General features: G+C 48.4%; 1 protein-coding gene across 1 annotated transcript in view; it reads right to left on the reverse strand.

Moving 5' to 3' along the window:
* Window positions 1-6,703: 6,703 nt before the first annotated feature.
* CDS2 (CDP-diacylglycerol synthase 2) overlaps window positions 6,704-16,695 on the reverse strand; it is a 61,625-nt gene continuing 51,633 nt past the window's right edge. The window contains exons 10-13 of the mRNA XM_059705608.1: window positions 15,709-15,861; window positions 13,807-13,926; window positions 13,288-13,391; window positions 6,704-13,032 (exon numbers count right to left, since the gene is read on the reverse strand). Coding sequence (XP_059561591.1) covers window positions 12,903-13,032; window positions 13,288-13,391; window positions 13,807-13,926; window positions 15,709-15,861 — 507 coding nt within the window. The 3' untranslated portion in view covers window positions 6,704-12,902. The remainder of the gene's footprint in view (window positions 13,033-13,287; window positions 13,392-13,806; window positions 13,927-15,708; window positions 15,862-16,695) is intronic.

Raw genomic sequence — 16,695 nt, forward strand, 5'->3', positions numbered from 1 at the left:
GTGTTAATAAATGAAAGCCGGCCAATTATCTCCATGCCATCGGCATGAATGAATTCCTGGAAGAGATCTGCCACCCCCAGCACAGGTTTTCTGCAGGAGCCGCATAGGCTAGTACCAGCCGGCTGTTTAAGAGAAGCCAACACTCTAACCACTGAGTCACACCGGCCAGGGCTGCATTATTTATTTTCAAATCTACCTCACCTCCAAGCTGGCTGTTTACTAGCCCGGCCAGCATGGCTTAGTGGTTGAGCGTCAACCTATAAACCAGGAGGTCACGATTCGATTCCTGGTCAGGGCACATGCCCAGGTTGTGGACTCAATCCCCAGTGTGGGGCATGTAGGAGGCAGCAAATCAATGATTCTCTCTCATCATTGATGTTTCTCTCTCTCTCCCCCTTCCTCTCTGAAATCAATAAAAATATATACTTGAATGAAATATTAGTGAAATATTTTGGAGATGGGCCTATCATGAAAATTCTTTTGCAATTGTTCGTAAGTTGTGAGAATTAGGCAACAATGGCATCCTCTGAGTCATGCTTAGAGACAGCCTGCGTGCCTAACCCGTCACCGCCTCAGATCCAGGGGCCCCTGTCTTCCCCAAAAGCTATTGTAGCAGATTATGTCAGTGCCCCACCCATATCCCCTCGGCCCCTACCATTCCCGTGCAGGCTATGTCTTTCCATAGCTCGCCACTCATTGCTGAAGAGCTACCTCTGGCTACGGAACTGTTCTCTGGCCCAATGGGCAGGGTGAGCTGGAGGATTTGATGCCTCCAGCAGCTCTCCTCAACCGCTGGCAAAGCAGGTGGGAGGAACTTCGTCACCTCTTGGTGATGACAACTCTGAGAAATGTGCCCTTCATAGTCTCCCAAGTTTCTGCAGGGGATTAAGCCCCAGTTGTCCCCAGAAACAACCTGGTCATTAATACACACTTCTCTGTCCCACCTCTTCACAGCATTGCAGGTTTGTCCTGAACTCACTTCCAAATAAACTTCTTTTCCTCAGGGTCCGCTTCTAGAGAAGCACAACCAAACCGAAGCAGCGGTTTAAAGGACTTAGTTAAGTTGATTTTTCCTTCAAGTTTAGTTCTTCAGACTCCAGTGTAGACAAGAAGTAGTTTTCACAGAGGAATTTAACATATGCAAATGACATTCAAATCAATCCCACTCAGTGGGCAGACTAAGAACTATTGTTATTTCTGCAAACCTAATTAAGCTGACACCCACTGAAGCCAGAAAAAGAGAGACTGTCAAAACAAAGGTAACAGAAACAAACGCAGCAAGGCCAGCAGCACAGCCCTGGCCAGTGCTGTCGGCTCCCAGGTGAATAAGACTTTGCTGAGAAGTTCTGATTTCCAAAATGGGGAGAGGGAAATGGGGAGATGTTTCCCCTCTGAAGTACCCAGTTATGTCCCCACTCCCTGGAATCTCTCCACATCTCCTAACAACCTCTGTCCTATACTTAGTAATGACATTCCTACAAGGAAGCAATGGCACCCTATCCACCTGTTGGGCAAGGCTCACATCTAGGACTCATTCTTGATTCCTCTTTTCCTCATCACTCCATATCCAGTTCATCAGCAAACGCCACTGCTCCTACTTCTAAAATATATCCCATGCCTCTCCCTCGCAGCCCACCCAGCTCGTCCAAGCTGCCATCAGCACCCACACATGGATGCTGCAGTAGCCTCGTACCTGGGGTCAGTTTTGGTCATTTGTGTCTTTCTAGAAATTCATTCATTTCATTCATCCACCTGGAATTGATTTTCTTGTTATGATGTGAGGCAGGCTTTTCACACTGATATTCAATTTATGCGGCACATTTACTGAAAGACCAACCTTTCCCCACTGTAATATCACCTTTATCATAAATCAAGTGACCAGACACGGCAGGTCTGTTTCCCCACTCTTAATTCTTTCACTTTATTTACCAGTTTCAAGATTACTTCCTGCGTTGCTAGTTGGTTCATCCTTCTGCAGCTGGTGTTTAATACCAATGGTACAGTTTACTTAGAAAAAGCAGGATAAATGTTTGATTCTTCCTCTTTGTTTACCAGTTTTAGAAATAGACATGGCTTACTAGCTTCCTCCAATGGTGATCAGTTGAGTTTTTAAGTATCATTATGAATTCCTGTATTTAAATGTAAATGATACATTGCAATCAACCGCAGTTATTATCTTTATTGATGTTCAAAATATCCCATCTTGGGGAGCTTCTTTTTGGCTCTGAGGCATTTCGATATGACCCTACTGTATTTTGTAACTCTCTTGCTCTCTCGTGTGTTTGCAACAATAGATAACAAACAGGTAGAAAGCCCTTGGTCAGATGAAAATCCCACAGGTTGACTGTTGACTACGAGAATTCAGTGTGGGCAGCGGCTTACGGACAAGAGATACGTCAAGAGCAGGGAGGGGAAAGTCGAGAGGAACTCCACACCCCCAATGGGACCATCTCGGGGGTGATGAAAAGGCCAAGCACACAGACCGGGAAGAAAAGGGGGCAGGAGACACCGGAAGTAATAATAGCTAGTAGTTATGAAATTTTACTTTGTTCCAGAAGCCCATCTAAGCTCTTTACAAGTACCTACTCATTCAGTCCTCCCAACAATATCACAGGGTGGGCACTGCTGTCATCCTCACTTTACAGATAAGGAAACAAACTCAGAGTGGCTAAACCACTTGCCAAAGCCACAAGGCCACACAGCCAGTAATGAGAGTAGGAGCTGAACTCAGCTGCTCTCCCAATCAAAATGGAAAGAAGACAAACCGTTCCTCCTTCCTGAATGTGTTAAGGATAGCTGTGGAGGACGATTCCAGCATCAGGTGGGGATCTGGACGATGCCATGAAATGAATGCTCAGCAGCATCTCCGTATGACTTCTAGTTCCAACTTCAGTGCACAAGGGAGATAAACGCAGTCGCAGTTATAACTTCCCTTTCCCTCTCTTCCTTCAGTGTCCAGCCCTGCCTTGGTGCCAGCACCTTTTCCTGCATCCCCCAGAAAGCCACCTCTCTGACCGAGGTGATAATATGACAAACAAAAGTCTCTAGTGCAGTGCTTCTCAACCTTCCTGATGCTGTGACCCTTTAATGCAGTTCCTCATGTTGTGGTGACCCCCAACCATAAAATTATTTTCGTTGCTACTTCATAACTGCAATTTTGCTACTGTTATGGATCGTAATGTAAATATCTGATTTGCAGGATGTATTTTCATTGTTACAAATTGAACATAATTAAAGCATAGTGATTAATCACAAAAACAATATGTAATTATATATGTGTTTTCCGATGGTCTTAGGCGACCCCTGTGAAAGGGTCGTTCTGCCCCCAAAGGGGTCGCGACCCACAGGTTGAGAACCGCTGCTCTAGTGAGTGATTAGTAGGTGCTAGGTGCTGGACAAGTACTTTGCATATGTTTTCAATTATCTCCATTTTGTAGAAAAGGAGGCTGAGCGGCTGTTTTGTTCAAAGTCACAAAACCAATGAGTGTTGGGTCAGGCTTCCGCCCAGAAGCATCACCAAAGCCCTGCACTTGTGATCCACTGCTGCCCTCTGCTGGGCATGTGGCAGCACTGCCAGGTTGCGCTAAGCACCATGTTTGTTACCTAGGCCTCCAAGCTCTTGCTGGATGAGCAAATCCATTGGGGGTGGAGTGGGTGGAAGCAGGTGGAGGGAGTTCTGGTCTAAAAGCCACTGCAGAGCCTCTCAGATTGCACTAGTCAAAATCATATTGATACGGAATTTTTGGACTGGAACCCAGATTCTTTGTCCACCAGAATCGAAGAATGAATCCAAGGACAGAAAGTGGTATAGCAAAGGTGGCGATTTATTGAAGAATAAGTACAGACTCCCACATGGGGAGCGGGAAAGGGTCCCACTGAGTTCCTTTTCCCTTTGGCTTATAAAGGCTGCAGATCCTGGTGCCTTGATATCCCCTCTGATTGGTCACTATAGTAACTTAGACTGGTTACTATAGTAACTCCTGGGCTCAAAGGTTGAACCTCACATGGGACATGGACTGTGAGGTTCTCCCCCCTCCTTCCTTATTGTTTTCTGTTCCCTTCTGGCTTCTTCCTCTCCTTCTGGATGAAGGGCTTCCTTCTCTTTATTCTGTAAATATAGACCCTTTGCTGTTCCCAGCTCCCCCATTCAATGGAAATATACCTTCTGCTGCTCTGCAGCCCTGTGCTTCCTCCATGGTCCCCCTAATTCCCAAAATTTCTAATATTTCCTAAACCTGTCCTATTTCACCCCTAAAATTCCTGTTTCAATATGTATTATTTTTCTACGAAAAAAAACAAAACACTATTAGTATAATTGGTGAAACTTGAATAAAGTTACTTAACAGTAAAGGGGCATCAAGTCTACAACTTTCAAACCATTCAGAAAAAAATGTGTGTGTGCAGAAACAGATAATAATTTTAAAAATGTAGTAAAATGTTAACATTGGAGGATTTCAGTGAAGTATGTAGGGAATTCTTTATACTTTCTTACTTCTTACAACTTTTTGTAAGTCTGAAACTATTTCAAATAAAAGGTAAGTAATTGTACCTTCAGGAAACCACCACCACGGTGCTCCTGGGATTTTCTCTGGTAACCAGTGGAGTCCATAGGAGATGGCGAATTTGTTCTCCCCAGCTCCTCTCCTTGGCTCCTCTTCATGATGAAAATCACAACAGAAAGGGGAGGTAGGGAGCATAGGGACCCTTGAGACACGGGAGAAAGGAGCTACCTCTTGGGGAGTAGCTATGAGGGGTCTTCAGTTCCTTGAAGGGCCTGTGGAAGTCCCCTCCAAGGCACACACATATTCATAACTACAAGCAATGTCAGGGCACCCCAAAAGGATAAGCCTGGTGTGTCCAGACACTGATCAGCATAGTGAAGGCGCTGGAAGGCATTTCCTGTGAGGAAAAGAGAGTAAGATGGGGAGCTTGGGAGAAGGCTAGGTGGCCAGGGGAGGAGCGAGTTGGGGTCACATGAGAAACATCACATTTGTCCGCCTGTGAGATGGAAGAAGGCAGGTGAGCACTGCACAGAGGTGCGGGAGGCACACATCATTCTACACCAGGGCTCCTGGTGTGGATCATTCCTGCAGGTGTGTCCATTTGCCCAAACATCACCTCGGCAGCAAGCCCATCCCTGATCACCATTTATAAAAACGCAACCTCTCCCAGCAGCACTCCGTTCCCCTCTCCTGGCTACATGTTCTCCATCTAACATGCTTTTCACATGTTTGCCCCCCTCTCCTAAAATGAGCTCCATGAGGGTAGGGGCTGTTGCTGCATTTCCAGTGTCCAGATGGGGACAAGCCCAAAGCAAGAACTCCATCGCGTTTGTTCAACGCGTGAAGACAGCCAGGGATCTGCGGTGGAAGGTCGCCAGATGCAGATGGCGCACGGGTGCCTAGGGAAGGTGGGTCCTGACGCCACCCACAGGGCCTCCTCGGAGCAAGCGTATGGACCTCATCTCCTGCCACGTCAGCACTCCCCCTTAGGAAGCACATGGATCTAGAATGTAATAGATGTTTATTTGTGTAACTGGAACATTCAGGAGGAGAGCCTTCAGCAGGTGAACTGGAGACTGGGGGCCCCACCAAGTCCCCAGCACCGCACAGGCCCTGGGCTCCTGGTGCAAGAGAACACGGCAGCCTGGGAAATGACTAATGTTGGGTTCCTCATCAACCTTGGAAACTCACAGCTTTGAGTCCAATTTTGTTGGATTTAGAAAAGTAAACACCTGGAGATTCCGTGGACCAGAAAGGCCAAAACCCCTGTCCCAACGGCAAACAATCTGGAGGTCCAAGCATTAGCCTGGGCGGGGCGGGCCGACGGCTCGCAGGACTTCAGACTCAGGGCTCCTCCCGCCACACCAGGACCCACCGTCTCGCCAGGAAAGCCAAGTCCTGGGGTGGGGAGCACACGGGCCTCCCAGAGCAGGTGCTGCTGTGGTGTGACTGAAGGTGAGCAGGAGTTAGGCAGCCAAGGGGAGCCGGGGAAGGCGGGGGAGGAGGAAACCAGGAAGAGGAAGCAGCACGTGTGATGGCCAGACCAGAGCACCTGGAACAAGGAAGGGACGCACACCAACGTGTCTGTGAGGGCACCCGAGCCCGGGGGTCGGATGGGCCGGCCCGGGGCACCTCGTGCACAAGGCTGAACTGCGACAAGGCCATGGGAAGGCTCTAGTGGAGAAAGCTTGCCCAGCGGTAGAGCACGGAGTGGAGTAGCAGAGGTGGCCAGGCTGGCGGTCAGAATAAAGGTGGGAGGGCAGGCCTGGCTACGGACGAGCTCACTCCTAGTGATGGGCTTACAAACAGACCTGGGGTGGGGTAAAGTACACCGAGTGAGGCAGGTGTAGGTAAAGGGCCAGGTTTGGATTTGCTTATGCAAAGCCCATGAGGAGGCCTTGTAGGTACGTGTGAACTGGGAACTTGGACCTGAAATCGTGGGTGTGGAAATCGGAGCCCTGAGCGTGGGTGAGAACAGCCAGGAGAGTTCCAGGGCCAGGCTGGAGAAGAGACGCTCAGAAAGGTGGCTGCGGGGGAGCAGCCACGGAGCAGGAGGAAAGCCAGGAGAGCAGGAGGCCAAGGCCCAGGGCAGAGCGCATCTCCAATGGCTGGCAGCACCCTGGGAAGGGACGCTGGCTCCACACAACCAACCCCCCATCTCCCGCCAAGTCAGCACTCCCCCTTAGAAAGCACACGGAATCTAGAATTTAATAGATGTTTATTTGTGTAACTGGAACATTCAGGTGTATAAATAAGGTACTTGCCAATGTACAGTCCATCATGTCTGACACTGCGGTGGGGAAGAGTCTACATGTACGGTCCAACACTGGTCAGAGGGTGCAGAGACGACGGCTGTGTCACAAGCACACGGATCTAGGGAAACGCCACGTCAGGTAAAGGGCAGAGCAGCTAGAAAATGCTCTGAGCTCCCTTTCTGGTCTGGTGTTCCTTGGCACAGAGCCAGCAGACCCAGGACAGGAACCTAACGGAGGTGAGACGTAAGCATTCCAGTAGTCAAGGTCGGAGATAGCAATGCGGATGGTATCAGCAAACACCATTTCACTGGGACAGAATCAGCAGAAGGCTCAGCCCAGCGGGCCCTCTGAGCTCTAGGTCCAGGGAAAGCTGCAAAGGCTCGGCCCTGCCCAATGCGGGGAGGCCCCTGCAGGGGCCCTGTCAAGGGGCCTTTGTCCCAGTTGGGAGCCTTTTTCTCTACAGATAAAAAACCACCTGGGTCTATTAGCTGTAACGATGAGGGAGCAAGCGCCAGCCCAGAAGGACGAGAGGGCAAGCCCACTGTCAGTCCCTCCCAGCAGCTGCTTACGAACCACCACAACACGTTCTCCTGATTCCTGCATGACCACGGCTTCATGGATAACTGAAGGGGAGAGGCCATGAACACAGCGGCCTTTGGATCTGGTCTTCATTCCCCACTAACACCCAGGAAACAGTTCACAGTCCAGCCGGTCGTTCCGAGCTCTTACTATTCCAGTGGCTTGAGAATTTCATAGGTCCTCTTTGTCAACACCATTTCTTCAAAGTGAAGAATCCTCCACCTCACACACACACACTCCCCAACTCCCCATCTCCTTCCAGAAAATGAAATTAAATATTTCCCACTCAGTTGACTGCCTGTTCTCCCTTCATTCATGAATCACCCACGTGGTCCTTTGCTAACCTACAATCCCACAGGAGTACCCCACATCATCTGCCCTCAGTGGTCACCTGCTTCGCCCCTGTTAATACTTTTAAGAAAGCATGAAACACAAGGCCCCGACTTGTTAGGTTGTCAGGGTGTGGGCAGAGCTTCTAGGCTTCCTGTCTGTATTCAATCCGCTACAGAGGTGGCTTCTTTCTCCGCTCTCTTTGGTTGGAGCTGTCCACTCGTACAGGGCACTGCTGCAGGCTCCTGGCTGTGTGTACAGAGCAAGGCCCTTGGCCAGAGGGGGAAAAGGGGTCCTGAGCGAGTCACAGAGAGGCCCTCACCGCCCCTGGAGTTGAGGCACCACCGGCAAGAGGAAAGTCCAGACCAGGGGCAGCAGGAAGTGGGCAAGACCCCAGGCACACCATTCCCGCTAAGTACGAATTTCAAAGCACCCTCACTCCTCATTCCTTTCGTCAGGCTGGCCTTCTAAAGGAAGCACAGCACCCAGCCACCGTGGGTGGGTGTTAAAGTCGGGCTGCTTCTCCCAGGACAGTGCGGCCACTTTCCTTCATGCAGGGAAGGTGGCAGCGTAGTGGCCGAGGACTCAGTCTCTGGCATTACAGCAACTTGGGCTCAAATTACCAGCTGAGTGCAACAAAAATAACTACCATTGATTGAGCACTTCCTACATGCCAGGCACGGTGCTAAAAGCTTAGGTGCATTAGTTCATAAAATCCTCACACTAATCCCACAAGGGAGGCGCTGTTATCAGACCCAACTGGGCCAGAGTTGCACTTAGCAACCTCCCAGACCCAGGTCGGTTTGAACCCAACACCTGTCTTCCTAACCGCGGCCTCAGTGATGGTTTGTTCCAGCTGCTCCCTCAGGGCCCCTGCTGCAGACAGCACAGTGAGAGTCTGCCAGGGCTTACTGTCTTGTGAGGTGTCCACGACAGTCACCTGGACACCCCGACTTCGGAAGAACAGGAACCCTGGGTACAAGTGACATCGCTCCCCACACCCCACCTTTTCTCTGCACATAATCACAAGGTGGACACAGATGTGAGTTACCCCAAAAAAACAAAAGGCAGTGGTGACACAGGAAGAAGTTCCAGCAATGACTATCATATTGGCAGCGAAAATCACTCCCTTACAAAACTGACCTTAAGCAGGCTTCTTAGGGAGCAAGGCCACTGTGCAGTTTTCTGAGCAGTGGTGCTCTTTGCCCTGAGTCATTCACATCCTCCCCCACCCACCCGTCCACACCAGGGATGTTCCTGGGCCTGCCAGGACTCACTGACAGTCTGAAGATCTGAACTCAAGGATCCACTCCAACGGGCCTCCAGCCAACTCAGCAACAAGCTGAGACTCAAATCACAGGTTTGCTTAATCTCCCTTAAAACATACCTTTGGAATCTTCTTGCATAATGTAAGTCAATTTACAGGATAAGAGGCCCGGTGGGAAAAGATAAATACCATTGAAGTGGTTTCAAAGTCTATTGGTGTAAAGTTAAAAGTTGCATTTCACCCCTTCTGAAAGAGACACTAGTTTCAAACATACATTACAGAACTGTACAACTCTAACTGTTTTAAATATAGTTACACTGTAGATACTAAAATGTTCAGGATATAAAACTGGCCCCCCCAAAAATCAAAGAACATAAATAAGGCCCAGGCTGCCTTAAAAGGTTCTACTTGCAGGAGTAAAACGTGTGTATGTCTGTGATGCTGAGGCGGCACGCGCACACAAAGGGAAAGGCTTGGGTGTCCTGTGAGTAGTGACAAGGAGAACTCACCAGGTTCCTCAAAAAAAGTAAAAGTGGAACTGCCATCGGACCCAGCGATCCCACTTCTGAGAATATATCCTAAGAATCCTGAAACACCAATGAGAAAGAATATATGCACCCCTAAGTTCCTAGCAGCATTACTTAAAATAGCTAAGATCTGGAAACAGCCCAGGTGCCCATCAGTGGATGAGTGGATACAAAACTGTGCTACATCTACACCATGGAATACTCTGTAGCAGTAAAAAAGAAGTAACTCTACCCTTTGAACAGCATGGACAGAACTGAAGAGCATTATGCTAAATTAAATAAGCCAGAAAGAGAAAGACAAGTATCACATGATCTCACTCATATGTGGAATCTAATGAACAAAATAAACTGACGAACAAAATAGGACCAGAGACATGGAAGCATGGAGCAGACTGACAGACCTCAGAGGGAAGGGGGTGTGGGGGGATGGCAAGAGATTAACCAAAGAACTTACTAGTATATGCATATATGCATAACCCATGGACACAGACAATAGTGTGGGGAAGGGCGGGGGCAGGGTGGAGGGGAGAAATGGGAGGGGGGAGGGCACATCTGTAATACTCTCAACAATTAAAAACTCAGCAGGGAGGGTGCCCAGGCTCAGTCCTCTGCAGAAGAGCTTGGTTGCTGTAACGCCCTTGTTCATCAGCTCCTTTATATCACTTTTTATGAACTAACAGAAACTTAAGCTCCACCTGTCACAGGTCAGGCCTCCTAAGCTTGAGGGGAGAAATGGTGCAAAATTTCAGATGCACTAATGCCACTTTCACAAAGGCAAGTGGGGCTGGGACAATCTAGTCCTTGTCCTGGTGGGCAGACGCTACGATGGAGACTGGAGTCCACCAGGTGACCCTCTCTCCCCTCTGGCCCTCAACTTCCTCACCAGCAAGGTGCTCATGGCTCTCATCGAGGTACCTTGGAAGGTCGTTATGAGAATGTATAGGATTCAAACTGGAAAACAAAAACAAAAATCTCCAAACCAGGCACAGCATTTGGCACAGCATTTATGAATACAAAGCAAGTGGGGAACATAAAGCCATGCATGCGAGTAAGAAACTGAATTCGCAACGAGGGAGGGCACAGTTTCAGTTGCATTTTATTTCTCACACACACACACAAAATGGATCTGAAGTAAGTTGTTCCATTAAGATCTGCACAGATATGTGTTAAAATAGTCTCTTGAATCTTATCTTAATGATGAAATATCACCAATAAATGGGAGAAAGAAAAATGTTGTGCTACATAGACTGCTTTCCAGACTGCCCCCCGCCCCCCGGAAACTCCTCCTATCTCACCAGAGAGAATGTGGAGAACTCCAGAAACAAAAACCCCAGCTGACCCCGTGACATTCTTGCTGGCAGCTCTGGTGAGCAACCACCTTCAGCTCCCCAGGACCCGCAGGACCTCCAACGCCCTATCAGCAACCACTTCCACAAAGCAATGTGCCAGGCACTCTGATCCCAAGGCAGCCCTGCTCACGAGCGCGACTCGACTACTGCCGGGCTCCCACTGAGATGCCTGCTCCCAAGGACCCCACCGTGCCCACAGGGGGCAGCAGGAGACAGTGAGGCGCCTTTCTGTCCTAGTTCAGGAGACCAAGTTCGTTCTTCAATAAGAAAACCAGGTTCATTCCTAATCACCGCCTTAATTCATTGCTGAGACACTGCCTCATCTGAAGGATAAATATTTAGAAAAGGCTGGCAAACAATTGCTTTGGGGGGCCCAGACATCACTCATTACCCACAGCTGCCTCTGCTGACATGACCTTACTCAGCCAGGATCATGGAAGACTGGAGTTAGAAGAGCTCAGAAAACAAGAACCCAGAGAGGGATTCATCATGAACCACCCACGGTCCACAGCCAGGACGAAAGCCCAGGCAAAACAAAAACATATGTTGTTTTTAAGGGGGACTTGGACCTGAAGAAGAGGAGCCATGTGCTGAAATGGAAGTGAAGGTTCAGAGAGAGGCCACGCCAATGCTGCATGCGTGTGGACGGTCGTGCAGTGACTGTGAGCTGAAACGTCGAGCGGTCTGCCCCAGGATCTGGGCTGCGTGTAAGCTCAGGGAGGCAGGAAGGCCAATTTAAACAGAAACAAAACAGACTAGCACCAAGCCAGGTGCTACAGCGAGCCGTCATGCTCATTTGGCAACGAGAACAACTGTGTCACAGAACAACTGAACACATTGGGGCACTGAGTTCTCTCTCCTGAACCCCTTCCCAAAGTCAACCTCGTCCCTATAATTAAGAAGGGAAACAAAGTAAATCACAGTCGTTGTTTTTTTAAAAATGAGGTCCCCCCGTAAAACACAAACTACATTTAACTGGTCACATTATATAAAAATTGTGCATCTAATCTTCAGAATAGTCAAACCTCTAATTGGGTTGGGTTTTCCAGAGTTTTAAGCAGGACTTTGTGATTTCAGTGAAGAAGTCTTGGCAATTGAAATCACTCTAAGAAATAAGTGATTTTTAAAACACATACACAATACACATTTGCCTCTGGAGCAATATATATACAATACAGCAGCTACGTGGGTGGTCACTCAGGCAAAGGGGCACAAACTAGAAGCCTTCTGCTCCCTGCCTAACGGGCAAGCCCCAGAGAGGATTCAGCAGCAGCCAGTCCACAGCACAAATATGAACACCATCGTCCCTGAAAAGACAGTGAGTGGACTGCCCCCAAGGAGCCATGTGAGCCTAAACATGGGGGAAGGGGCTCGGTTACAGTACATGCTACTGTATACACTTGAAATGTTACAGTGTGGTGTTTTCTACCAGACTATTATAAATAATGTTTCATGCTCTCTCTCGAGAAAACTTCAGTCTGTGATGAAGTAAGGTGAACCCATATCGTAAAGCAGAGCTCAGGTTCCACAGGATTTCATGTGGACAGAATGCTGATCTGAGAATAAGCCTTTGTCCCTCCAGCCCACGGCAGGCAGACCCCTGGAGATCCAGGCAGGATTACAGAGTAGCTCGGGTGAAAGCTCTCCTGGCAAAGACATCCAAGCCGTGCACCTCCTCTCTGCTGGGGAGAAGGGGTAGTACAGGTATGGGGGACGCTGACGGGGTCAGAACACATGAACAGTCACTCCCTGATTGAGCCCAATTCAACTGATGAGACCAGAAGTACCTGGGCAAAACTGTCTTCCAGGTTTTTAAAACTTCTGTTTAAAAAACCCAAATAGTTTCACCCCCATGACTTCTTTCCAACTCAAAGCTATAGTTTACTCACAACCCAAATCATAAGCACATAGACTGTATATACAGAATTTTTTTAAAAACCCACAGATAAAAAAACACTCTTTCAAAAAATTTAAAAAAAAAAAAAAAAGACAGTGAGTTGAAGCCTTGTCATCATTTCAGTCACACCAGCTGGGCTGCCCTTGGTGCCCGCTCCCTCGCTCAGTCCTGCTCTCTCAGCCCTGCGTGGCCCCTACTAGTCCTCCGTGGCATCTGTCAGCATCCCCTTGTCGATCAGGTGAGACTTGAGTGTGCTGAAGATGTGGAGCTGCTGTTCTGGCCGCAAGTTCATGAACTGCTGAATCAGCTTGCTTGGGTTCGGGCCCCTGGAAGAGAATGTGATGAAATGCACTGATGGGGGCCCAGCAACTTCTAGGGCTGATTATCCAAGAGGCTGCTTCAACCTCTGGATTCTCTACTAAAGGGGCAGAGGGGCTCGAGGATCCATAAGTAAATAGTAGCAATGGAAAACTGCATTTATATTTGGAATGCTTTTCACTAAAACTGAGATATAGCTAAAATTCTAGACTTTCGCCCTATTTAAAAATCCACCAACTTGGTGCAGAGGGAAAGGCATGTACCTGATAAAACTGGCGATGTACACATTGACAAAGGTGGCCATCAGATACTGGCAGTCAAAGCGATCCATGATGCCTCCGTGGCCAGGAATAGTATTGGCAAAGTCCTGTTAGAGGCAGAAGAACTGGTGAGTCTCGCTCAGCCAAGATCAAACCCTGGCCTATGGTCCCACCTCAATGTCCAGCTACTGCCCTGAGTAGCTGAGAGAAACAAAGTGAGAAGTAAGCATTGACTCAAATGCTGAGGCTATAATAGGACACAATCTTAAGTTACAAAATGTTGTTTTTAAGAAAGAGGTAAGATATTAACAAATAAATGGAAAATCCAACTACTGAATTTTCCCGGAAACAATGTCTTTTTATGTAAGCTACCTAAATTCTGTGCATGGGTGAAAGCACACATTAATAGCCTAGTAGTCTGAAGAGGTTGTAGTTGGCGGGGTGGGGCAGGGGGAGGAAGGCAGAAGACAGGTTAAGAGGGCCTGGCTGGTAGACAGTGAGAGGAACAGAGGGTTTTCCTACTTTGATTTTGAAGGCTCGTTTGAATCCACTTGCAAAGAATCCTCCAAAGGGGCCGATGAGTGAGGCAAAGGTGGAGAGGGCAATGCTGTGAATCTGGAAAGGGTACATCCGGACGGTTTTCTGAGAAGAATAAACGGAGTGAAAGTCAAGATGCCTACAGGCCAGCCGTATTACATGTTAACATAAGTAACTCTTTATGCAATTAACTATACCCCCCCCCCATCCTTCCAAAAAACATTAGTAAGAAGACTGATTTTTTAAAAATCTCTAATGTCTGCTTAATAGAAGACATTAAGATATTCTGCATTTAATTTTTTGATATATTGTTTTGGTTGAAGTATATGAAGAAAATCCAGCCTTACACAGATATGTAGTTGAAAAGAGGAAGAGTATTTTGGCACTATCTTTTCCGATAATTATGGGTATTCTTTGACAGTACACCAGAATTTGTTAAGTGGTAGTTCCTTACAAATTTGGTGCAATGTGAAACCTGAAATTCTATCAATGACCTTTTATACTCTTAAATTAAAATCCACTGGTCTGTCTGGCACTCTGAATGGGTCTTTTACCCATGCCTGACTGTGTGATTCCATGCACTGGCCGTTTAGAAAATACCCTTGCCGAGACCGGTTTGGCTCAGTGGATGGAGCGTCGGCCTGCAGACTGAAGGGTCCCGGGTTCGATTCCGGTCAAGGGCATGTACCTGGGTTGTGGGCACATCCCCAGTAGGGGATGTGCAGGAGGCAGCCGATCAATGTTTCTCTCTCATCGATGTTTCTAGCTCTCTATCTCTCTCCCTTCCTCTCTGTAAAAAATCAATAAAATATATAAAAATAAATAAATAAATAAAAAATAATAAAATTCTATATTCACATGAAAACCACATTTTTATCAGCATTCATAATTACTGTCAGCTGTTTTCCTCGAAGTGACAGGCTCATTTCATTCATTTTCAAGAAAAATGTCTGTCAACTATCCAGTCTAAAACACTATAGTTTGTCAGTTCTTTTCAAGTAAAAATTGTTTCTATGAAAAAGCAGCTAGGTTCCTAGCTGGTTTGGCTCAGTGGTTAGAGCATCGGCCTGGGGACTGAAGGGTCCCGGGTTCGATTCCGGTCAAGGGCACATGCCTGGGTTGTGGGCTTGATCCCCAGTAGGAGGCGTGCAGGAAGCAGCCAGTCAATGATTCTCTCTCATCATTTATGCTTCTATCTCTCTTTCCCTCTCCCTCTCCCTTCCTCTCTGAAATCAATAAAAATATATTGTCTCTCCAGGGGACCCGGTTGGGCCGGGCCCAGGGATAATAGCACTGAGAGGCGGCAGAGTAGTCCTCAGTCCCACAGTGGCCACGAACCCGCCTCCCAGGCTGCAGCCTGCGGGGGTCTGGAGTAGGCGGCAGGGAGCGAGGAGAAGGAACCTGGGGCGAGAAGGCGACAATAGCAGCCTGGGTTCTTGCCCGTTTTGCCCAGGGTTCGCAGCAGGAGCAGCTGCTCATCCTGGTCAGCCAAGAGGCACTCCCACTGTGGTAACTCCTGCATTGAGTGTCTGGCTCCTAGTGGCCAGTGCGCGTCATAGCGACTGGCGGACTGGTCATTCTGTTCGTTCCGCCATTCAGTTGCTGGGCTTTTGTTATATAGGATAGTTGTGACCTCAGACCCCCTGAAGGGATCTTAGAGTCCTCCAGAAATCCCCAAACCAAACTTTGAGAATCACTGGTCCTAATGATTTGAAGTAGAAAGAAAAGTCTCCTGTCCTCACCGTAAACAGACTTAACAATTCTCCTTCATCCTGGGGCCACAGCTTTGGGGAAGGGAAGGTGGCTTTTCTGAGTGGTGGAGAGAGGGCTCTCTCCTGCAGTCACTATCCCACTGAGGTTAGTTCCCTCCACGGAAGTGGCACATACCCAGCCAATGACCGACTGGATCACCTCAGGAATGTTGTACTCATGTAAGCGAAACAGGTCCGAGGGCTCACAGTCCACAGTGAAGCTGTTGGTGTCATTGTTGTACTCCACAGGGCAGACAAAGCATCTGTACCCAGACATCACATAGGACAGCTGAGGATGAAGAACAGAGAGACAGGCAAAGGAGACAAGTTCGGCCTACCTGCCTGGGCAGCAGACACCTGGTTTGGCCATGTCCCTTACAGTGCCTAGCACCCTCTAACTGCAAGTCACGCACTGAATAAGAGGTTTAGGTTTCACCACATGTGTATTTTACCTGAACTGGGGGAGGGAGGTCACACCCTGTTGAGGTTGCACACATGCATACTTGCTCAAACATTCCTATGCTGACTGGATCCAGGAAAGACCTGAGGAATGTGGAACGCGACGAAGGAACTATAAGAAATTTCTACCCAGGTAGGGGAGCTACAGTCCATTTTCTCAGAATCTCTTAACTTGGTGCTCACTGGAGGCAGGAGGTGGGAGAACTGTATAGGGAGAGGCAGGCAGCCAGGAGGAAGAAAACTGAAGAGCAATAAGGTAAGGAAGCTGACACTGAAGGACAGATGGACAACACACAAAGGGGAGAATGGTCTGGGTCAGAGCAGGGAATGGTGCTCTTAAAAGGGCTGGGAGATCACCCACTATGAGCAGGGCACACAAAGGAGAAAATCTGAGCTGGAGTGGCATATTTCACCCCACCCCTTACTCTCCGGTGCCAATCACCCAGACCTTGACATATCAAATGCCTGGACAAGAGCGCCCCCTGCTGAGTGTTGCATGCATGGGCAAGAGAGAAGTACAGGTGCCCATGGCCCCTGCTCCTAGACTACCAAGGCCCTGCTTGAAAACTGGCAGATGAAGACTAGCTGGTGCTGCCTGTGCCAGTTACAGAGTGTGCCATCTGGTGCCCCTCTTCAGAGCAAGGTCCCCATCGAGTAGGACAGT

This window comes from Myotis daubentonii, chromosome 8 (genome assembly GCF_963259705.1).
Source record: "Myotis daubentonii chromosome 8, mMyoDau2.1, whole genome shotgun sequence".
Lineage (NCBI taxonomy): Eukaryota > Metazoa > Chordata > Mammalia > Chiroptera > Vespertilionidae > Myotis > Myotis daubentonii.